Source organism: Miscanthus floridulus, chromosome 4 (assembly GCF_019320115.1).
Source record: "Miscanthus floridulus cultivar M001 chromosome 4, ASM1932011v1, whole genome shotgun sequence".
In the NCBI taxonomy this organism is placed as follows: Eukaryota; Viridiplantae; Streptophyta; class Magnoliopsida; order Poales; family Poaceae; genus Miscanthus; species Miscanthus floridulus.
In genome coordinates this window covers 100172429-100195631 of record NC_089583.1, presented here as the reverse complement: position 1 = coordinate 100195631, position 23203 = coordinate 100172429, and the positions used below count along the sequence as shown (strand labels likewise).

The 23203-nt window shown below is 46.4% G+C and overlaps 1 protein-coding gene across 2 annotated transcripts; it reads right to left on the bottom strand.

Annotated features, from left to right (window-relative positions):
- Nucleotides 1-16716: 16716 nt before the first annotated feature.
- On the bottom strand, nucleotides 16717-20791 carry LOC136552313 (ubiquitin-related modifier 1 homolog). Of its 2 annotated transcripts, XM_066543846.1 has the most exons (4): nucleotides 20528-20791; nucleotides 20362-20413; nucleotides 20210-20322; nucleotides 16717-17091 (listed from the first exon to the last, which is right to left on the bottom strand). In XM_066543846.1, exons 1-4 carry the CDS (start codon nucleotides 20548-20550, stop codon nucleotides 16974-16976), a joined length of 306 nt encoding a protein of 101 aa, XP_066399943.1. In that variant the 5' UTR covers nucleotides 20551-20791; the 3' UTR covers nucleotides 16717-16973. The 2 variants fall into 2 exon arrangements, with proteins under 2 accessions (XP_066399943.1, XP_066399941.1); XM_066543844.1 differs by having other exon boundaries at nucleotides 16720-17091; nucleotides 20210-20413; nucleotides 20528-20785.
- Between the last annotated feature and the right edge of the window lie 2412 nt (nucleotides 20792-23203).

Sequence of the window (23203 nt, the reverse complement as noted above, 5' to 3'; positions counted from 1 at the left end):
CTTTGCCGACTAGTGTTCTTGAAGCGGCATGATTTTCACAGCAACCTGAGTGTATTTCGTCTAAGATCTCTTTACCTTCTTCAAACGAGATGCATTTTAGGAGTACTCCTGATGATGCGGCTCTTCTGTATAGTTTGTGCCCTACTAGGACGTAGTTCTTGCTTCTGCGAACAACTCTGGTAGCCTCCTCTTTATCCGCTGGCAACTTGTTCTCTATGATATAATCAATAAAGACCTGGGTCCATGGGGTGTTGATGATCAAAATCTGGTTATTCTTAGCTGGGAGCTCAGGGGCTGTCTCACCGGGTTGTTTGATAGAGGGAGCTGATAACTCCTCTATGAATATGCTGGGTGGAACCTTCGCCCTGTCTGATCCGAGCTTGGTGAGGACGTCTGCTGTAATATTAGAATCGCGCATGACATGTAGAATTTCCAATCCTTGAAAATGTTTTTTGAGTTTTTGTATTTCAGCACAGTAGGCACCCATGTTTTCTTTTGTGTAGTCCCAATCTTTGTTGACCTGGTTGATGACTAATGCCGAATCACCGTATACGAGTAACCACTTGATTCCGAGGGTAATTGCCACTCGGAGCCCGTGGATTAGGGCTTTGTATTTTGCTTCATTGTTTGTAGCTTGCCATAATATCTGAAGAACATACTTGAGTTGTTTTCCTTCTGGAGAAATGAGGAGAACACCTGCCCTGGCTCCGCCTAGCTTGACTGATCCATCAAAGTACATCTTCCAATGGTCAAGGATGACATTTGTCATGGGCTGTTGAATTTATGTCCACTCGGCCACAAAATCAGCCAGGGCCTGAGATTTAATTGCTTTCCATGGGGTGAAATCGATGTTGAGAGCACCAAGTTCAACCACCTATTTGGATATGCGCCCTGTTGCGTCTTTATTGTGTAGGATGTCTCAGAGTGGGAAATCTGTCACCACAGTGATCTTGTGGCTTTCAAAATAGTGGCGAAGCTTGCGTGAAGTGATCAGGAGGGCGTAGAGTAGTTTTTGCACATGCGGGTATCGGATTTTTGATTCTGACAGTACTTCGCTGATGTAGTATATGGGACGTTGTGCTTTATATGCGTGCCCTTCTTCTTCTCTTTCCACGACTATCGCTGTACTGATCACAGTAGAAGTTGCCGCAATGTATAGCATCATGTCTTCGTATCTCTTTGGAGGTGTGAGAACAGGCGAGGATGTGAGGTATGCTTTAAGTCTTTTAAAAGCTTCGTTGGCTTCCTCTGTCCACTCGAACTTGTCTGTCTTCTTTAGCAATTTAAAGAAAGGTAACCCTTTTTCGCCGAGTCTTAATATGAAACGATTGAGGGCCGCCATGCAGCCTGTTAGCTTCTGCACATCTTTGATACTTTGAGGAGGGTCCATCTCTGTTATAGCTTGAATCTGCTTGGTGCTGGCTTCGATTCCACGATGACTGACCAAGAATCTAAGTAGTTGCCCTGAAGGAACTCCGAATACACACTTCTTTGGGTTCAATTTCTATCTCTACCTTTTTAAAATTTTGAAGGTTTGCTTTAAGTCTTCAATCAGTGTGTCCGGGTTCTTTGTTTTTACTACTACGTCATCCACGTATGCCTCTACATTTTCGCCGATCTGATCACCAAGGCACATTTGAATAGCTCTTTGGTAGGTGGCTCCAGCATTCTTGGGTCCAAACGACATGGTCTTGTAGCAGTAGGCACCAAACGGAGTGATGAAAGATGTCTTGCTCTAGTCTTGTTCTTTTAATGCGATCTGGTGATATCCTGAATAGCAATCAAGAACGGATAATAGGGCGGATCCTGCCGTTGAATCAACTATCTGATCAATGCGTGGTAGCCCAAATGGATCTTTCGGGCAGTGTTTGTTGAGATCTGTGTAGTCGACGCACATGTGCCACTCGTCTGTATTCTTTTTCTATACTAGAACTGGGTTTGCTAGCCAATCTAGATGAAGAATCTCTCTGATGAACCCAGCTGCCAATAGCTTCGTGATTTCTTTTTTAATTGCTGCCTTCTTGTCGGGTGAGAATCGTCGTAGCTGTTACTTCACGGGCTTGGAGCCTTCATTGATATCAATTCTGTGCTTAGCCAACTCTCTTGGGACACCTGGCATGTCGGCCGGCTTCCAAGCAAAGATATCTTTGTTATCCCGAAGAAAGTTGGTGAGCGCGAGTTCCTATTTTGCCGAGAGGTGGGCGCTGATGGTTGCTGTTTTGGAGGGATCGCCAGTGCCCTGGTCGATTTGCTTGACGTCGGCTTCTTTTGGTGGTGCGAGGATGCTGGGCTTTTTAGCCGGTATCTCTAGTTCTTCTTGACTTATTTCTGCGGCAATAGTGGCTATTTCTTTTCTACCATTGTCGGCTTATGATTTGGCTGCAATTTGGATTGCCTGAACATCGCAGTCGAAAGCGCACTTCAAATCACTTCGAAGAGAAAGGACACCGTTAGGTCCTGGCATCTTAAGCAACAGGTATGGATAATGCGGTATTGCCATGAATTTTGCTAGTGCTGGGCGCCCGAGGATTGCGTGGTATGATGAATCAAAGTCTGCAACTTCAAACTTGATGAACTCTGTATGGTAGTTTGAGGGAGTCCCAAAAGTAACTGGTAGAGTAATTTGTCCAAGTGGCATCGCTGCCTTGTCGGGTACTATGCCATAAAAAGGTGTACTTGTTGGTGTAATCATCTCGGTGAGTTGTAGTCCCATCTTCCTTAGTGTTTCTGAAAAGATGATGTTGAGTCCAGCTAACCCGTCGATTAGTACTTTGGTGACAGTCATACCGGCAATGGTTGGATCTAGAACCAGTGGGTAATGGCCTGCGTTTCCTACGCTAGTCCATTGGTCCTCTCTTGAAAACTGGATCGGATACTATGACCAATTGAGATATCTTGGAGTGGCCGGCTCTGCTGCCATGATGGTTCGTAGAGCTAACTTTTCTTGATGCTTGCTTCTGGAATCTGGGGCCCCGGCGAAGATCACTGCTACCGTCCCCCTGGATTTTTGGAATCCCTTGTCTTCATGGTTGTCTTCTTCTTTTTTCTGACTGTCTTCTTTATTGTTCCCCTTACTATCTTTCCTTGTGTATCGTTCGTTGAAGGTGTAGCAATTTCAGATGGTGTGCTTTCCATTGGGGTGCAAGATGCAGTGCATGTTCTCAATGTCGTCATATGTTCTGGGTTTTGAAAACTTCTTTGATTTGTCAGCCATCGCTACTGTGTTGTCTGGTCCACATTTTCTTTTCTGATGTCTGTTGTTTCGATGATTTTGCTTGTCCGGGTTGTCTCGGTTGTTTTTATCCGGGAACCTTTCTTGTGTCTTCTCTTCTGCAGTAATCATTTTTTCTACTGTTCGTCTAAATTCTTCATTATTTCTCAGGTTTTCTTTGCAGAAGTGTCCTAAAATTGCCACCTAGCCATGATTCCGTGAGAGAAAGCTTCGATTACTTCTCGTTCGGTGATGTCATGTACTTGGGCACGTAATTCGCCAAATCATCGATAGTAATCTCTGAGACTTTCACCTCCTTTCTGCTTGAGTCCCTTTAGTTCTGCGTGGGTGATTGGGTGCGTAATAATACCCGTGAAATTTTCACAGAAAGCCCTTTGCAAGTCCTCCCAATTTCTGATTGACCCTGGATTTAATTTATCAAACCATTGGAGGGGCATGGTTTCTAGGACCATGGGAAAGAACAAGGTCTTGATATCGTCGTCTCCTCCAGCCAGTTCAATCGATTGTGAGTAGATTCTGAGCCACTGCCTTGGTTCGGTCTTGCCATCGTATTTAGAGTGGTTGGATGGCTTGAACTTGTGAGGTAGTCGTATTGAAGCAAGTTTGCTTGCAAAACAGGGGAATCTATTGTGCGTCCCAGCTTCTCTATATTTTGATTCGGCACCTCCTTCTAGCCAACTGTCGTTTTGGTGAGAGTAGTTCTACGAGGTTGTCCGAATGGGTGCTTCGCTTCTGATCTGCCTTGGTTGTTCGACTCAGTAGTTTTGACTGTGGTCCCTTCTACTTTCTCTGTTGTGACTTCCACTTGGCCCAAGTCTCTCGAATGCGGACTTCCTTTGATTTTGATCTTCCTTCCTATGAGATGTTGACCTGGCGGGTAGTCTTGAACGGGTTCTTCCATCGTGTGTCTTTAGGGCTGCTGTCCGGAGAAGTTCCCGGAGCTGTTCCTGCTGCTCACTGGGATGCGAGGTCGTTCCGAGTTCTTCAAGTGCTTCTCGGATCCTGTTATAGGGTGTGTTCGCCGCACGTCTTTCTTTGACTTCTTGTTCTGATTTTCTTCTATTGTACTCGGCTAGATCTGACTCATATTTGATCCAAGCTTCCTTGCGCTGCTTAGCACGTCGCTGGCGTCCTTGTTTCAATTTGTTTCTTCTTTCTCTGGCTTGTCTCTGATTCTCAGTCTCACCATCGTAGCCTTGGGCAAAGGGTGATATGTTGGACTCAGACTCATCCGATGACCTGGCGTCGGGTGCTTCTGGAGGGATCAATGGCGATCGAGGACAGCGAACCATGAGTACTTCCCGTGCGTGAACTATTCTATTATTGGCGCTGGTTTCCATAGTATCAGAGTTGCTGATGACTTCAGTAGAGGCTTCAAGGTCGCAGATTGAGTCTCCTTCTCGGTAGGGTAGAATTGCTGTTGTCGTCGTGCCGACCAGTCGAGTACTGCTATCCTCAGGAACAGAACCTAGCTAGTGGACAATGCAGTCTTGAGATGTTATAGTTAGCATGAGACCTTCCTGAGCTCCTCTTAGTGGCATTCTAAGCACTGGATCGAGGGATCCTTCGAGTTGTGCCTAGTAAGTCCTTGCCGTGTTGTGGAATCCAAACGAAAAAAGATCTGACTTCTCAGAAAGATTCTGAGTGCACTTCGAGTTGTATTCTTGATATGCCGAGGCCGCATTCTGGAACCCCATTGGAAAAGAACTCGAACTCTTGAAAGAACTCGGTCCATACTCCACCTCGGATGTGGAGCCTAAATTCGAGTCGGATGCACAAAGCCGCAGAACCTGAGTTGAATCGGACATCACGAGCTGTGCGAATCTTTCGGTGATTTGATCCGTCGTAGTCGCCAAAATAGGAAAGTTTTCATGGTGAACCGAATCTTCGAGAAGACGGCTTTGAAGCTTGCCATCGTCGCCTGCCTCGCAGATCCACGAACCGAAGATGAAGGTTGATCCCGTTGAGAAGATCATGTTGTCGAGGTCCATCGAGCTCTTGGATGCAAATTCGCCGAAAGCCCCTACCTGACGCGCCAGCTGTCGATGTTTGACCACCGATAGCCTGCCACAGGGGTTCCCGGGGCAGTATGTTCGGGCTTCAGCGTATGCGAAACTCAACGGTGAACGCAAGAGACAGTCGATTTATCCTGGTTCGGACCCTCGATCATAGATCGAGTAATAGCCCTACGTCCAGTCGGCGTTAGCCTTTTGCGTTGGATTGATCGTAAAGTGTTGTGTTGTCCCTAAAAGTCCCGTCTCTTGGAACCCTGCCCTCCCTTATATAGTCAGGAGATCAGAATCCTAGTCGGTTTACAATGAGAGTTCCTAGTAGGATTACAGAATAATACTACTACTAAGATTACATGGGAAGAATCATAGTTAGACTAGATATTATCTCTTCCTTGAGGGGTATCCTGTGGGTCCCGCATCGACAGCTGTATACCGTGACTCTTTTACAGCTAATATAACTTCAACTCAAATGAGTGATGGTATGAATAATGTCTTTAAGAAAAGATTTCGTAGAAAACTTGGACTTACTAAACTCCCGGTGGAATGTGAGAAGGTCTCCAACAGTCTTCATGAAAATAAGTTAGATGCATATTTTAATTCACGTCAAAAGGACCTTGTTACTTACATCCCAAAGTTACCTCTATTGAAAACCGCAGCTGAATCATATACAAGGAGGATGTATTTGGAGTTTGAGGAAGAATTTCAAGAACATTTTTCATTCTCTTGTAAATTGTTACATACTGATGGGTCAATCTTGACATATATAGTTACGCATATGCTCTCTAATCATGGAGCAACAGCTGTTTTCAACAGTCCGAATATGTCATTACATGTTCTTGCAGGAAGTATAAATCCATAGGTAGGTAGAGACATTTTTAATTTTTTTAATATGTCTGGTACAGGAGGAGGTCCAAATAATGCTGTAGAAAATCACTAATAAAAAATTGATTTTAGGAGACAATGTCAAATCATTTTTTGGAGGCGCGCACACCTAACGACCACCTCCGTAAATGGTCTGGCGGCTCCAGGAAATTGTCTGCCTCCGAAAATCATTTACGGAAAACGACCGCCTTCGAAAATTATCAATTAACGGGGGACGATCGCCTCCGTAAATCGATTTTTAAAGGCGGGCATCTTAAGACGTCCGCCTTCATTAATCGCTGATTTTCGGAGGTGGTCGTTCTAAGAGTCTGTATCCTAAAATCGATTGATAGCGCCTCTGTAAATAGTTGCGTCAAAAACTAAATTCATTACTTTTTCGTATGAACATAAATGAAGACAAATTTTATATTAAAATTGTGGCAGATCTATAACTTTGCAGTTAATTTTTTTAATACAGGTCTCTACCAAGACCACATACAAACACCACTAGACCAGGTCTGATCTGGCCTCTCACACAGCTGAGTATTGCTATTGCAGCAATTTCGTTGGTCCTTAGTGTTCTTATTAAGTGTCATATACTGTCATATGCATGCATGTCGTCGCAAGGTGCCTTGTTGCTCATGTGGTCCGCGAGTGTATGTAAGTGTTTAGTGTCCTCAAACGGGAGAGAAAGGGACATTTTATCAGCAACTAAGCATGGGGCATGGGCATGATTGATCCTTTGCATCAGCATCCATGCATTGTGTGAGAAAATATCCAACTATAAGGGGTGGATCCACTGGTTAAAGTTTAGCCCAGGTCACATCGGATGTTTAAAAGTTAATTATGAGGACTAAGCATGATTTAATTATAAAACTAATTGCATAAGCCATGACTAATTCACAAGACGAATTTATTAAGCCTAATTAATCTATGATTAATTAGGCTTAATAAATTCGTCTTGCGAATTAGCTTTCATTTATGCAATTATTTTTGTAATTAGTCTATATTTAATACTCCTAATTATCCTAGTAGCTAGTGGGGGCAAACCAAAATGCTAGGTCAGAGCGTCCGATCGCCCGGACGCCCCCATTGTCATGGGATGTGACTGTACAAATGGCCCAACTATCCCGGATGCCTCCTCTGATCGGCTGTTTGATAAAAAACGTACGGTTGTCTTCTTCATTCACGAGTCTCCCAAAACATCATTCCCCAATCCCCACTCGTCGTCGAATTCCAATTTCTACGCTCCAACGTAACCGCGCTCCCGCGACGCTCTTGACCGTGGTTGGCCGGCCGCCATCCTCCATCTCCACCTCACCTGAGCGCCGCCGGCCACCTTCCCCCCTCTCCACCATAGTTCACCCATCGTGCGGCTTCAATTCGTCGCGCCCGCCCGACCGCTTCCTCCCCTCTCCAACGGCACCTTGGGTAAGGAGAGGCGAATAATCAGCCTCCGCCTCTCTTCCACTACACAGAGCTCGGTCCACATCCTCCCTCGGCGACGTCATACAGCGATGCTAACGAGATCGGGCCGGGGCAGCGTTGCCCACCTCTGCTGGCGCTGGTCGTGTCGTCGCGCGCCTCAGGTCAGTCCCCACCGAGCCAAGGGCACCCACGAAGCGTGGCCCGTGCTGATGATGCTCGGGCACTGCCACTCGGCGCTGGCTCCCACTCCGAGGCCAGAATCAACCGGCCCTGGCGTCTCCCTCCCCCTATGTTACAAATATATATTTCAAATGTTTCATATGTTATCAAAGGTATGTTGCAAGTGTTTTATATGGATGTTGCAAAAGTAGATCGGGATGTTGCATATATTGCAAGTGTTTCAGAGGCATGTTGCAAGTGTTTTAGAGGATGTTGCAACCGTTTGTTCAAAATATTTCATCTGTTTTAGACGTCTATTGCAAGCGTTTTTATCTGGATATTGCTCATATTTCACTCATATGTTGCAAGAGTATGTTTGAAGTGTTTCAACTGTTTCAGTCAAATGTTGTAATAAGTGTTTTCATGTTGCAAGTTGCAAGTGTTTTATTTGGATGTTTGTAACATCCTAAAAATTTGACGTAGTTCAAAAATCACTAAAAATTTGAACTTTTTAAAACTTGCATAGGAACTAGGATATATAACCAACATAGGTAATATTTATAAATAAATTTAACATAGGAAAACAAAACTTGATGTGTGAAACTTTGTGTGTGAATGTTTGCTTGACTTGTTGAACTTATGGTGGTACACTTTTGCATGCTCATGCATTCAAATTTGAATTCAAAATCATTTAAACATATGCATATATAATCTGGGAAATAGAAAAGAGAAAGAAAAATAGAAAAGAGACTTGGGTAGAATCTCACCCCTCTCTCTCACTCGGCCCGCAGTAGCAGCCCCTCTCCCCTTCCCTTCTCCCGCGTGGGCTGGCCCAATCAGCGCCGTAGCAGCCGTGGCCCAGCGCCCGGCCTAGCCTCGCCCGCGCCCCTCTCTTCTCTCCCTCTCTCCCGCTAACGCCAGGCCCCAGGAACCAATATGAGATCGATCAAATGAAAGCGGTTCCATATGCTTCAGCTGTCGGAAGCTTGCAATATGCTCAAGTATGCACGCGCCATGACTTGGCATTTGTTACCGGGTTACTTGGGAGATTCCAGAGCAATCCTGGAACAGAACACTGGAAATTAGTAAAGAAAGTCTTGCGTTATTTACAAGAAACGAAAGGCCTCATGATGACGTATAGAAGATCTGATTCACTCCATATAGTGGGATATTCAGATTCTGATTATGCGGGAGATGATAGAAAATCCACGTCTGGATATGTATTCACTCTCGTAGGGGGAGCTAGTTCATACCCGGTTTGAAGGTGGTTGACGACATCTATAGACCACTTAAGTTATACTGCGATAATAATCCGGTAGTACAGTATGCTCACAACAATAAGTCAAGTGGTGCTGCCAAACACATTGACATAAAGTATTATGTTGTGAAAGATAAAGTCCAGGATCATGTCATAAGTCTTAAGCATATAAGTACCGAAAAGATGCTCGCGGATCCGCTTACAAAAGGCTTACCACCCAACGTGTTCAGAGAACATGTAGCCGGCATGGGTTTAAGGAAAAGCCTATAATTCCTGGACAAAAGAAGGCCCAAAGATAAGTATCTATTTCAGAACAGAGTGATGTGTTGTAGATGTTAAATCTATCAGCAATAGACCATGACGATGAGACATGCTCTATGCGCTAATCTGTAATGGAATGAACAAAAGTAAATGATATAAAAATGAAAGATGGAAGGAGATCAAGGGGGAGATTGTTAGATTGATCTCTAATCCTAACTGGACCCAACGGCCCAGTTGGGCCTTTGATTCGCGCCCTGATCGGGGGCGCCTAGCCCACCATGGCTGGAGGGCCCCTGTCACACTGTGCTATAAAAAGAGGTGGGGGCCAGCGGCTCTTATCACGAGGTTGACCTGAGCCGAGCTCCCCACCGACAAACCCTAATCCAATCTAGAGGGCGCGCAGTCAGTGACGGGAAGCCACCAGCCGCACCACCACCGGACTCCACTGCCTTCACCGCCGGTCGCCACCGCGCATCACCGACGCCATCTTCACCGACCGTCGCTGCCCTAGCGCAGACATCGACTCCATGGTGGACGCGAGCGGATCTTCCTCCACTACGGTGTTAGGTTTGACACGTCCATCATCTACCTCTCCCTTTCTCTCATTCTACCTACTGTTACTGCTCTAGTAGACGCTCTAGGATTCATGATACTATTCAACAGCAAGTACCCGGCTAGATCTATGCTCCTAGTGGTCCTATAAGTTCAACAGATGAGACCATGGGACCCCATGGCGCCCTCCTTTCTCCTCTTCTCACTTCTCCTCACTCACTATGAACTCGTCAACACCGACGCCATGCTCGCCTCCACGCCGAGCCACCAGAGTAGCCGCCAAGGCATTTTGCCGTGCGCATGGGCAAGCACCAGCTGTGATGAAGTGACCTGACGAGGTCAACCACGAGCGCGTGTGGTGGATAAGAGCGACCAGGGAAAATATCTTGCCGCCGGGAACCAACCTAGCCAGCCTATAAATAGGCCCAGCCGGCGATGCTCTCGCCTCGCCCACTCCACCATCCGCTCCACTAAGGGCTGAAACACACCATCTCCCCCTCCGTTCCACCTCTTCCCTCTTCCTCTCCACCCTCTTCTGATTTTCCTCAAATCAGGAGTTCGCCGGTGCCATTAGCGTCACCTCCTCTCTTCTTCTTCTTCGTTGTGTCATTGGCCGATTGGAGTGACCGGTGAGTCCCAGAGCCCCTCCCCTATCTCTTTTTCTAGCTAGTTGGTCGTCTCCCTCTCTGTGTTGCCTGTCACCGCGTGCCCTGCTTCGCTGAACCGCTATGCCCATCGGCCATCATCGGCAAGGTCACCCAGGGCACCACAACACCTCCATCACACTCACCACTCACCCACACTCACATACACATTGACAGTTGTGATGGTAGAGGCTCGTATGGCTGAGTTCGCTGCGCAGCGCCGCCGTGTCCCCTCTGGCGAGCCGCCACCACCGCCGCGGGCACCCGTTGCCGACGACAACCCCGCCATTGGTCACGGCGTGACCCCATGAGCACCGTGCACCCATCACCTGTCACCATCGAGGGCCGACGCCACCGACGTAACCAACTCCGGTGAGCCAGGCCTCCCTTTCCCCTGTTCCGGTGTCACGGCGGTCACCCCATCCGTCGCCATCTCCCTCACCCCCTCTCTGTCTCTGACGTGTGGGCCAGGCACGTGACGGCGTCGCCACTACCATCGCCTCCTGGCCGTCCCTTCCCCTTTCTTTCTCTTTTAATGACGCGTGGGCCCTTGGCCATAACGCCGTTGCTGCCGTCTTCGCTGACGTGGCTGGATGGCCCACCTATCATCCGCACACACACACACACCACACACACAACGGGGTATGCTTTAGAAAACGCTGGGTACACCCGGCTAGTGTACACAGAGAGCTAAAATACATCTTCCTAGCTTAGAAAAATTCCTAGAAAAATTATAAATAAACTAGATGCATTAGGGAATTTAATCATGTAGTTTGCACATATTTTCATGCACCAAAAAATACATATAAAATATTTCTTAGTTAAATAGATATAGGATAAACTTCTAAAATATATAACTTTCAAACCCTAACTCCTTTTTACATGAAACCACCTCTAAAATTCATCTAAAATCTAACTCTATTATTTGCACCTAGTACCACCATATTGTTCTATGTTTGCTTTTTCTCTTTCTTTTGTGTTTAGTGGTAGTCTTATTTTGATCGGTACGCCCGACAGATGATGGTAATCGTCAGGAGGACGAGGACCCAAATTTCGTAGACGTGCCAAAAGGTGACAATGACGAAGGCAAGTCCTAGCTCGACTCCCTACCATCTTGCTTTAAACCACTGAAATGCTAAAATATGACTATAAGATTATTATCCTAGAATAGATATGAATATTGTTGGATTAAGATAAATGGTTATCTTGTACTTTATGAGCTCCATGTTATGAATAGACTTAGGGATAATAATGGAACTTAAAACTGTTAAACCTAAAACTAAACCCCGACAGGGGGTGAGTGGTGGTAAACTATATGGAGGTAGTTTACCATGCCAGGGATGCCTAGAGAGGATTCCTATGGGAGATACTCGCCTCGATCACATAAGGATCGGTTCGTAGTCCCTTTCACCTAGTGAGATATTACGTACAACCACATGTCTATATGGGTAGACTTGATCTCAAACCCCGTTAGATAGAAGTATAGTTTCTACTAGGAGGGTGGTGTAGGCAGCGGAATGTCAGGAGCCGACACGGGGGATAGGTTTTCTTCCGTGGTCCGGTTGGCGTGGATGCTATGTGATCTTCCACGTTAAGCTTCTGGTTTTTGGCCGCGTTCGAGCCCATGATTATTTTTGGCCGTGTTCGAGCCATGTTGTTTTTGTGATGATTAGGTATCATCACGTTGGGACGATTAGGTATCTTCCTGGTATTTGTGTTTCCAACCCCTGAGAAACCGTAGTAGAGTTATATGGACATCTAAGGTCGCGTACATTCGGGTATGAGGTCTTGTTAGGTCTATTTCATCCACTGATCATGGATGAGGTTGCACCTATCGTGTGGGGAAATTTGTACATCTCTATGGAGTTACTTAAACTTATTCGAATAGCCACATACTTAGAATGGGCAAATGCTAGGATGAGATACTATGATTAGATTTACTTTTATGTGTAATGAAACTGGTATTGGAATTGATGCTAACTCGGGGACTAGTGGGAATGGTAATACTCCGCTAGGATCCAACCCTTAATTATAATCACCACTACACTTCTATTTCCACTCTATGGTTAGGGCTTACTGATTACGTATGTACTCACCCGTTGTTGACCTACAGACTTCGGCACGGAAGAAGACTATGACTTCGACGAGGAAACGTACCATGAGGATTAGGATTCCCGCAAGGAAATACGTTTGTAGAAGTATGACATTGAGGCTAGGGTTTCGACCACGCTCAAGTTGCCTGTGGAACAAGACACCGCTTCGTTGTATAATAATCCCGCTCTAGAAACCACCAATAATGCTATTTCACGGCCGTAATATTCCGCTAGATATGTAGCCTATGACCATGCCCCTTTGGGCCACTATTGTAAGACCTTATTTCTTGATATCAATAAAACTCGGAACCTTTTATTATATATATATATATATATATATATATATATATATATATATATATATATATATATATATATATATATATATACCATTCTTATGATTTTGTACGTATTTGTGCGTGATCCTAGAGCAAATATGGATGCACTTAGGACTCTCAAATTGAGGGGCCGACAATATTGCATATATTTCATACACATGTTGCAAGTATATGTTCCAAATGTTTTATTTGCTTCAGACGTATGTTGCATTTAAGTGTTTTATGTTGCAAGTATTTCATGTTTTAGAGATATATTCAGAGAGTCATGGGGGCATGGCCCGAGCGCCGGGCCGGTGCATGGGGCGCGCGGCACGCTGGGGTCCTGCGGATGGGGCGTGCTCGTCCTCATCTCGACTCCTGGGTCGCACCCACGTGGAGAGAGAGATGAGGGGGTCAAGGGGGAGGAGCGGTGAGCGCGGTTCGGGCTAGGCGGTCAGGGGCGGGGTACGCGTGCAGGACGGGATGAGGCGGATGGGGACGGACGCGCGCGTGCAGCAACAAACAGCGTAACGGCAGGTGCGGGCGGGCGGGCTGGCGACTGAGGAAGTCGGGGTCACGCGATGGAGTTTTTCTGATGGGTCGTTGTGCTACAACACTTCGGTGGTAATGTGCCCAGGTTACAGATCGACGAAATCCATCCCATCGGACATCCGGACGCTAACAATTCCCAAAGCAAAAGAGAGGGGTACGGCACTCGGTGTCTGTCTAGCCACCTGCCGGCATATATGATGAAAAATTGATGGTATTAATAAGTAAGTTTTTCGTTTGGCAATATAGGAGTAGATGCGTCCCTGGTCCTAGCAGGAGGGATCATGAAGATGCTTGGAAGAAAACCATCTTGTTCAGGACTCCCACAATTAATCTTCAAGAATGTACCACCTCAGACACGCTGGATGCTCAGAATCACGCGGAATCACAGAGAATTAGGCCTCGTTTAGATTGCAAATTTTTACAATCTGGACACTGTAGCACGTTTCGTTTGTATTTGACAAACTTTGTCCGATCATGGACTAACTAGGCTCAAAAGATTTGTCTCGTGATTTACAACCAAACTGTGCAACTAGTTATTTTTTTACCTATATTTAATGCTCCATACATGCGTCCAAAAATTGATGTGATAGAAAGAGAGTAAAAAAACTTGGAATTTGGAGGTGATCTAAACGAGGCCTTATTACAAGTCTCATCTAGCTGCTTAGACGTCAGGACGGCTCCGATTTCAGAGAGCATGTGTCAGCTGCTTAGACGTCACGCACTTGTGGCTGCTTAGACGTCAGTACGTCACGCACTTGGTCACATCCGTCCGTGTGAAAGGCAAGAAACATGTGTCAGCCCTCTGTGGTCGCTTAACCACACTGGACAACTTTCTGTCAATTCGATGTGCAAGGCAATTCTAGATCGTGAGATGTCATGGTCCATGGATAGTTGCTTTGATTGGAACTTGAAACTACATACCTCTAAACATTCAGGTTTTTAAGCTAAAAAAAAGCGTTGTTCTCACAGAGGATGACTTAGGGGGTGTTTGGTTTCCCGAACTAAATTTTAATCCATGTCACATCGAACGTTCGGATGCTATTTAGGAGAACTAAATATGAGTTAATTATAAAACTAATTACACAGATGGAGACTAATTTACGAGATGAATTTATTAAGCCTAATTAATCCACCATTAGCACATATTTACTGTAGCACCACATCGTCAAATCATGGGCTAATTAGGCTTAAAAAATTCGTCTCGCAAATTAGGCACAATCTGTGCAATTAGTTATTTTTTTCGTCTATATTTAATACTTCATGCATGTGTCCAAGCATCCGATGGGACAGGGACTAAAATTTTCCTGTACGAACCAAACACCCCCTTAGTTCAGAGGACCGAAGGATTTGGCATGGAAGTTAAAAAAAAAACTCGCTTTAGTTTGACCAACATGTTCGAATCATGGCTAACAGAAATAGGGAAGAACTGATAAAAAAAACAGAAATACGGAAGAAGATTAATTAAACATCCAATTTGGATTGGTGCAAGTGTGGTATGTTGGGCACTTTTGGTTCAGTCGAAATGATGTGGTTTGGTACATGGCCAAAGACCAAAGTACACTTTGTGTCGCATGTTGGAGACGGCAACTACGAACAGATTTGCTAAGGCGAGAGAGGCTTAGCAATGGATTCTGTGATTGATAGAGAACATTTCCTATTTGTTAAACCTGTAGTTGTCAGAAGGTTGTGGTAATTGGAATATATATATTAGGGTAGACGAATTCTATATCATTAGCATAAAAAAAATCTTCCTCGGACTGCCATGAAAGATTGGTTGAAATAAAACGAAAGCTTAGAAAACAGGGAGCAGCCATGTAAATGGATTGTTATCATCACCTTTTGAGCACAAAGTTTTAGAAGCCTTATGCTCGCCCTTCTAATTTTTTCTGATATCATTATCAGTAAAAACAGCTGCCATGCTCACTCGCCCTTCAGATTCTCTCACGTGCTTATCAGTAACCTTCACATTTGCAATGTAGGATTACTTATTCGCAAACGGAGGCAATAGTGCCTGGACGTCCGGCGCCCGCACCGCATCCGGACGCAACTCCCAATCCCATCAAACCGAACAGTGACTCAACTCCCAGTCACAGGCCCACCGCAGCCTGCCCCCCGTCTGCCTCCGTCCCGCCCCACGCGCGCACTCCGCCCGTCTCTGCACTCGCCGGTCGCCTTAGGAGCTGGGATGAGCAGCTGAGGACAAGCACGCCCCTAGCGTGCCCTGACTGTAGCATCCCCCGTCCCCGGCCTCCGGCTCGCCCCGGCCGAACAACATAAAACACTTAACATGAATGCAACATAAGACTAAAAACAGATGAAACATGCTTTTGCAACATGTGTGTGAAATATATGAAACATCTAAAAATAAAACACTTGCAACTTGCACTATTAAACCACTTGATGCAACATAAGACTTAAACAATTGAAATATTTGGAAACATACTGTTGCAACATATACAACATCGAGATAAAAACGATTTCAACGTACGTCTGGAAATAGATGAAACATTTTTGAACAAACGCTTGCAATATGCCTCTGAAAACACTTGCAACATATACAACATGTGCAACATCCCTCGATCTACTTTTTGCAACATCAAGATAAAATAATTGCAATATACATCTGAAACGTCTGAAACACTTGAAACATATATATTCAATATAGGGGAGGGGAAGGCCGGGCTGGTCGATTCCGACTGTCGGGGTTAGAGTCGGCGGCGAGCTACGGCGCGCGAGCACCACTAGCACCGTCCGCGCTCGTGCATGCCCTTGCACGGCCGGGGAAGACCTGAGGCGCCATGACACAAGCGGCCATGGCGGGGTCGGCGGCGTGCGCGACGACGATGGGAGACGGGCGGACAGACGGCGAAGGAGCGAGTGGCACAGGTGTCTAGGACAGGCGCGCGGCGCGGCCAACGATGGGGCGCGGTAGGGGAAGGGGCGCGAACAATGAGCAGCCACACTACTTCGGGGCCTGACGGATAAGCACAAAAGAGTTGGGGCACGGGTGGGTGAGGGGGGATAAGAGGGAGTGAGGGATTTTGTTTTTTGGTTGAGGCCCACTCCTGGGGAGCCGCGTCCGGACACGAGTCACGGACAGACGCCCGAGTTAGATCATTTCCTATTCGCAAAACATGCCCAAATATGAAGAGACTCGTGAACCAAATTCCCTGTACTTCCAACAAGTATGCTTCTTTGCAGGCTGCCAAAATACCGGGTGATCTTCTTGAATGACATGAATCGTGGCGTGAGGGCAGCACATGTAAATCCACAGGGGGACAGCGAATATTCCATCACTTGACATGAATGAACAATGGTTAGAAATAGTGCAGTTGACCTTTCATTTATGTATATACAGCAAACGAAGGAAAACCACAGTAGTATTGCAAAAATACAGGATCGGTTGTGTACTATATTATGTGTCTGTGTTCCAGTAAGAAAATGGAACTGTAATTTGATGATATTGGCATCAAGTCCGGTTCCACAATTTGCAATTAGTATCTCCAGAAATTTAAACAACTCAGATCAATCCATCCCTTCCAACTTGATACAAGATGCAATTTTCAGGAAAAAAACATATTACGGTATCATCCTGATAATTAAACTAACCACCATGCAAAGTGGAGATGAAAACCACAACATCCTTCTCTTCCAACTCTGCATCAAGGCCACCACACAGCTCCCAATCACAGTCATTTATAAGGACAAGAACCCCAGGCCTCCTGCATGCATGAAGGAAGAAAAAACCATGAAAACTAAACATCTGGTTGAGCCTGAACTCAGAAAAGAAGAAATTTTCTGAATCTCTATCTCGTTACATTTTGAAATATATCGAATGCTCTCCAAAATTACTGCACTAAAAGCATACACACGTCTGCACCACCAATAAAAAGTAACCTATATGTTTATACAACTTCATTAGCAAGAAACAAAGTTAAATAAAAAAGGCAAGAAGGTATTCATGTGATAGGACTTGATGCCCTACCAGCTTGGATTGAGAGGGAGAGAGTTGAGGGAGAGCTACAGTACCCGCGGGGTACTGTTCACGCGAGGGAGAGAGGGCCGGGACGGCGGCTCCCAGGGAAGCCACCAACTTAATTGTTGCTTCTTGCTTGATTATAACTGATACAGGGTTCTCTTTTATAGAGATGACTGACTTGACTCCTAAGGAAACATCCTAATCGAATCAATCTATCTTATTCCTTTCCTTACAAACCAAACCAATCTAATCTAATCTAATCCGGTACTGTTCATGCTGTTATGTTCACGCGCTACAGTTCCGCATGGGCCCCTGATCCGGCTCCACTTGCCATAACACTACTCCGCCCCTCCAAGACAGCTCGTCCTCGAGCTGTGGTGATTGCTGGAGCAGAAGACCTTGCAGTCCAGAGAAGATCGCCATGACAGCTCTGCTCAAGGAGTCCTATGTTGCAGTTGTAATCGAGGCAGAAGACATATGGCTCCCCAAAATCAACTCCGTCCCATGGGATCTGCTTCTGTAGTGGTGCACGATCCATACCTTCCTCCTCAAGGTGCCAAACTTGGCTGCGCCATCTGATCTGCTTGAAATCGAATCCGCCCGGCTCGAATCCATGGAGCGCCTGCACGTGGAGTCGATGGTGCCCTCCACGAGCAGCCACCCCCGCTATGGGTGCAGCAGAGCGGGGCTGTGCTGGAGGCGTACTCCAAGCGACCGATGGAGCTTTGAAGGCCTGCTGCTGAGCCGGCGGAGAATAAGCGCATGCAAACAGCCACGGCCCTGCTCGAGGGATCGGTGCTGCGGCTCGTAGAGGCAGCGACAAAGGCACCATGTCCGCCAATGTCGGTGCATGGATGATCGCCTGCATTGGTGACACTAGTGCCGGCGGGGTTGTTGGCGAAGCTGGTGATGAGACTGCCGGAGTTGTGGCAGCCGGGGCCTTCATTGGTGATGTGACCATGGCGGGGGAAGAGGAGCGCAACGACGTAGCTGACACCGTCGTTGTTGGTGATGGCGCCGATGCAGCAAGTGGCGTAGCAGTGTGGAACTGCACTGGCACCACGACGGCTGCCGATGGTGCTGCTGGCGATGTCGTTAAGGACGGCGGTGCAGCAACCACAGCAGAATCGATCCGATCCGATTCGGCGAAGTGGACGGCCGCTGGTGCCTCGTCGAAGCCGCGCAGCTGGTTGCAGTCGGTGATCTGCATGAGCTCCTCCATGTGCAAGGCGTGCTCGAGAGTCTCGTCGGCGGCGGTGGCATCGACAAGATCATGATGATCTATGCCATCCACAGCCATGGACCCCCTGCTGCAGCACAGGGTCCTCCACCACGGCTGCGGCTGGGGTGCATAGGGCCCGACGAGGAAGGCCCTGATGTCCGCCACGGCCTGCCCTAACTCCAGGATTGCGGCTGTCATCTGCTCCGGGGTGAGGAGAGGGCGGCGGGAGACGACGACGCCGGGGCAGAGGGCGCGATCACCCCTGAGGACGCCAGCGCGCCCAATGCCGGCGCGCCTGATGTGTGGGGCAGCAGCGCCGACGAAGACGCTGGTGGCGGCGGGTGGGTGTGCGGTGGCGGCGGGTGGGAAGAACTCGGTAGAGGGCTGGACATGATCGAACCAGAGATCTCTGATACCAGATTGATAGGACTTGCCCTACCAGCTAGGATTGAGAGGGAGAGAGTTGAGGGAGAGCTACAGTACCTGGGGTACTGTTCACGTGAGGGAGAGAGGGCAGGGACGGCTGGCTCCCAGGGGAAGCCAGCAACTTAATTGTTGCTTCTTGCTTGATTATAAATGATACAGGGTTCTCTTTTATAGAGATGACTGACTTGACCCCTAAGAAAACATCATAATCGAATCAATCTATCTTATTCCTTTCCTAACAAACCAAACCAATCTAATCTAATCTAATCCGGTACTGTTCACGCTGTTATGTCCACGCGCTACAGTACCGCGTGGGCCCCTGGTCCGGCTCCACTTGCCATAACATCATGGCAGTTCGCTTTTGCTTGCAATCAACACATTCAACAAGTTTGATCAGTGTTTCCTTCTTTTCCTTGAATACATGAGAGGACCATGCATATTTATTTTAGAGAAGGAACACGTTGATTTGCTACATCACAAGACACATGAATGTACTCTCTTAGGGGCGGAAAAAATGCCACTCTTAGGGATACTGGTCTCGAAATAAGCAATAGGAAAGAAACAATAACAGCTAGTAAAGCCTACCTTAGCTCAGGACTGAAAGGCTCCCAGATATTTTGCACCACCTGCAGCCCATGAGAAGAGCTCTTTTTTGGTTTTGTAAATGGTTTGTGCTTTCAAGCTCTAATACCCCTCTCTAGGCATTAGTCAAAACCACAGCACAATTAGTTGGTGTGGATTTTGATTAATACCCCTCTCTAGGCATTAGTAAAAACCACAGCACAATTAGTTGGTGTTGATTGTCAAATTAAACCACAGGGGAGTTAGAAATAATTTGGATTTATCAAATCTTGGAGTCAGTTGCAGACTACAGGCCACACTTAACTGGTACTAAGAACTAAGTATCAATCCACACTAGTTAACCATGAGGAAACTGCCATTCATCATAAGAGAGATGGCAGCAACCAAAGCATACCAAGAGCTTGGCGCACAATCTCTCTAGTCTCAGGCCCCGTTCGCGTGCTCTTGAACCCGGCTTGATCCGCTTCTTTTTTTTTCATCCGGAACAGTGTTTTCCTCTCACAAATTCTTCCCAATTCATCCAGATTCCTCCAAAATCCCTCCAAGCGAACGGGGCCTCAGTGCCCATTGGATATTAGTCATACTACCAACACAAGTCAATGAACAGAGAGGGGAGCGAAACAACACATACACGGAATCGCCCTTGACGAACATCTCCGGGCGCTCCTTGATCAGATTGTCCTTGACCCAAGAGAGCAACAACTTCATCGTCACCTTGCCTTGGCCATCCTTGGGCGTGGTGACCTCCGCCACCTTGCCTTGGCCATCCTTGGGCGTGGTGACCTCCACCTTGTGCACCTTGGTGGAGTTCTCCAGGAGCAGCTCCAGCCCGCCCCTGCAACCCCAACCAGCGGTTGCTTTTATTCGTCAGGGACCGCGGGAGCGCAGCGCTACGCACAAAGGCGAGAGGAATCCGGGGGAAAGTGACAGGTCCAGAGAGAAGGATTACCCGAATTCGAGAGTGAGATGCATCGCCAGAGGTCCCCGAGGGCTGGGAACTCGTTCCTGGGTTTAGGGTTTCTTAGCCGTCGACGCCGGGGACGGAGGGAGCGTGGCGAGAGAGGAGAGGTGGGCGCCGGCGCTGTGGGAGAAGAGGTGGAGGCGGCCGGGGATCGAAAGAGACTGCGCTGGTTCGGGCGGCGCCGCGAGGCTGTGACCGGCTGGCCGCAGCGCAGGTGCCCAGCACAACTGCTTGCTTGGTCGAATTTGGGCCGCTCCATGTGGTCTGGTTTGGGCCGTGATCTGTTTGAGTTGGGGGGTTTCGGAGTACTGCTGTTTTTTTATCAGATTGTAGTGGTTGGGTTCGCATCGTACTGGTACGGGGAATTAGAGATGTAGAGGGTGTTCGCTTGAAAACGAGTTAGTTCGTCATCTATTCATTATTTATTTATTTATTTAGTTTGTGAAATAGAATAGAACGTCTCATTCCTTATAAGTCAATAATTACTACTACTATTAGGAATAAAGCAATTTCACCAAATTTAAGACATCAACTCATGATGTACCACCTCATAGTCGATCCTCAAACCAAACACCCTATTAATGACGATTGTGGCGAGGACTGGGAGGCGTTGGGTTCCGACACGAATTGCATTTGCTTCCGTCCATTCTTTAAGAAAAAATTAGGGCTCTTTTGCGCCTTCTTTTTGTGAATATATTTTTTCTTTAAACAAAATGGCAGGAACACTGTCATATCATTTAAGGAGTGGAAGCATGCAAGTTTTACAAAATTTTATTACATGAATAAAACTAGGTTACACAAGCTCATAAAAAGATTCATCTTAATCTAGAGTCGATTGACCAGACGCTTGCCATCTTAGGTCCATCTCCTCCTTGATAAGCCCAAATGCATGGACTGGTGTTAGCTCTCGCCTATCGAAAATTCTTCGGTTTCTTTCCTTCCAAACGTTCCAACTTGTATGCATGAGAATAGCCACCAACAGTCTTTGTTGTCTGGAACCTAAGTGGCCCCACTTGTCAAGAACTCATAAGTGTCCATACCTCTTTACCAAAAGGACAATACAAACATAAGTGTGTCGTTTTCTAGAGCTTGATCACATAGAACACATATTGGGTTACGAGGCTAATTTCTCAGTGCCAGTTTGTCGAATGTTAAGATCTTTGTTTGTACCAAGAGTTTGGTGAAGAATTTGTGCTTTTCTTCCGCATGTGCCCTTCGGATCCATTTTGCATTGAAAGGGCAGAAGGAGCCTTTGAACAGGATAAGATAGGTTGGTTTTGCGGTACATTCTCTGCTTGCCATCCACCTCCAAGTGATTGTGTCATCCAGATCAAAAAGATGAATCTGATGAATTAGGTTCCAAAGTTGAACAAATTCAACCATATGTTGTACTATCTCCATTATCCAAAATCCTCTTGTCCAATTATGATCATTGGCCAGATCCTCCCTAACGAACTTATTCTTACGCCACGCCCAAGGGTACAAGTTCAGAGCAAGGTCCACTGGGGCTCTTCCATTTAGCCACGAAGAATGCCAGAATCTTGTCTCATCTCTCCGACCAACGTTGACTATCATGCTTGCTCTAAATAATTGCTTATCGGTGTTGTCACATGGCGGGTTAGTTCTCACCCAAGGGCGCCCTTCCTCAGGCCATTTGAACTAGAGCTACCTAAGGAGTGCCTGGCTGAAGCAGCCAAGGTCGAGGATGCCCGATCCTCCATATAGTTGTTGCTTTGTACTAGACTTAGAAAGCTTTTAGGGAGGTCTTGGGTGGCTCTATGGATGGACATCTTCCATCCGAATGAAAGCTTCTAGTATTCTAAATTTGGTCCAATGAGTTCATATGTTGCCCTCGTGTGTTTGCCTAGACTTTTGAATGACAGTAGTTAGATTCATATGCCGCTTATTGTAGCAGCTCAGAAGTAATGATTTTACAAGGTTGCTACAGAGGTATCACAACCCAAATCAAATATATTTTTAGTTGACCGATCATTCTGTTGTGGAATGGTAGTTTTCATAGTTAGTAGCATTTTCATTTAAAATATCTTATTGTTTTTAGGGGAGAAATCTCTGGGTGTTTAAGCAAGAGTTAGTACTACACTAGTATCTTGTTTCACAAGAGGCAGAAATATTTTGCTGGCTATTCTATTCTACATTCCGCATGAGTTTCTAAAGACAATAGTGCGAGAATATATGTAAGCTGCTTACCCTTGTAGTATCTTTTTTTTTTGCGTGAACCTCTTTTTTTGGCATAATCAACATGATACATTTCTGTAGTAGCTTATTTGGTTTAGTAAAGAGGAAGCTACTGCATGGGGTCAGATAAAATGGATCGTGAAGTTATCACAGGCCCATACTGTCTTTTCCATGAATCTTATTTGCATGTTGTGCTCTTTGAATGTTTATGATTTTCAGTAGATATGTTTACCATCTATCATCATAAAAAATGTCTACCATCTACATCCATTTCGAGTGGCAAGGCCTTGACCTTGATGCCTCCTTCGCGGTCTGGTGTCTCCATGGCACGATGCTCGCTACCATCTATGGGTCTTGTGCTGAATATTTCAGATGAAGCCTTGCTTTAGTTCTTATGCAGAAGATTACAGATGAAGCCTTGCTTTGGGATAGGCGCACAATAGGGCTATTTGTTTGGTCATACTTCTT

Bases quoted from the DNA above. Each gene is read 5' to 3' on its own strand.
- LOC136552313 (XM_066543844.1), bottom strand. From the start codon at position 20,550: ATGCATCTCACTCTCGAATTCGG. The intron at 20,414-20,527 runs GTAATCCTTCTC...TTGGGGTTGCAG, and splicing joins CATCTCACTCTCGAATTCGG to GGGCGGGCTGGAGCTGCTCC. The intron at 17,092-20,209 runs GTATGTGTTGTT...TCATGCATGCAG, and splicing joins TTCGTCAAGGGCGATTCCGT to GAGGCCTGGGGTTCTTGTCC.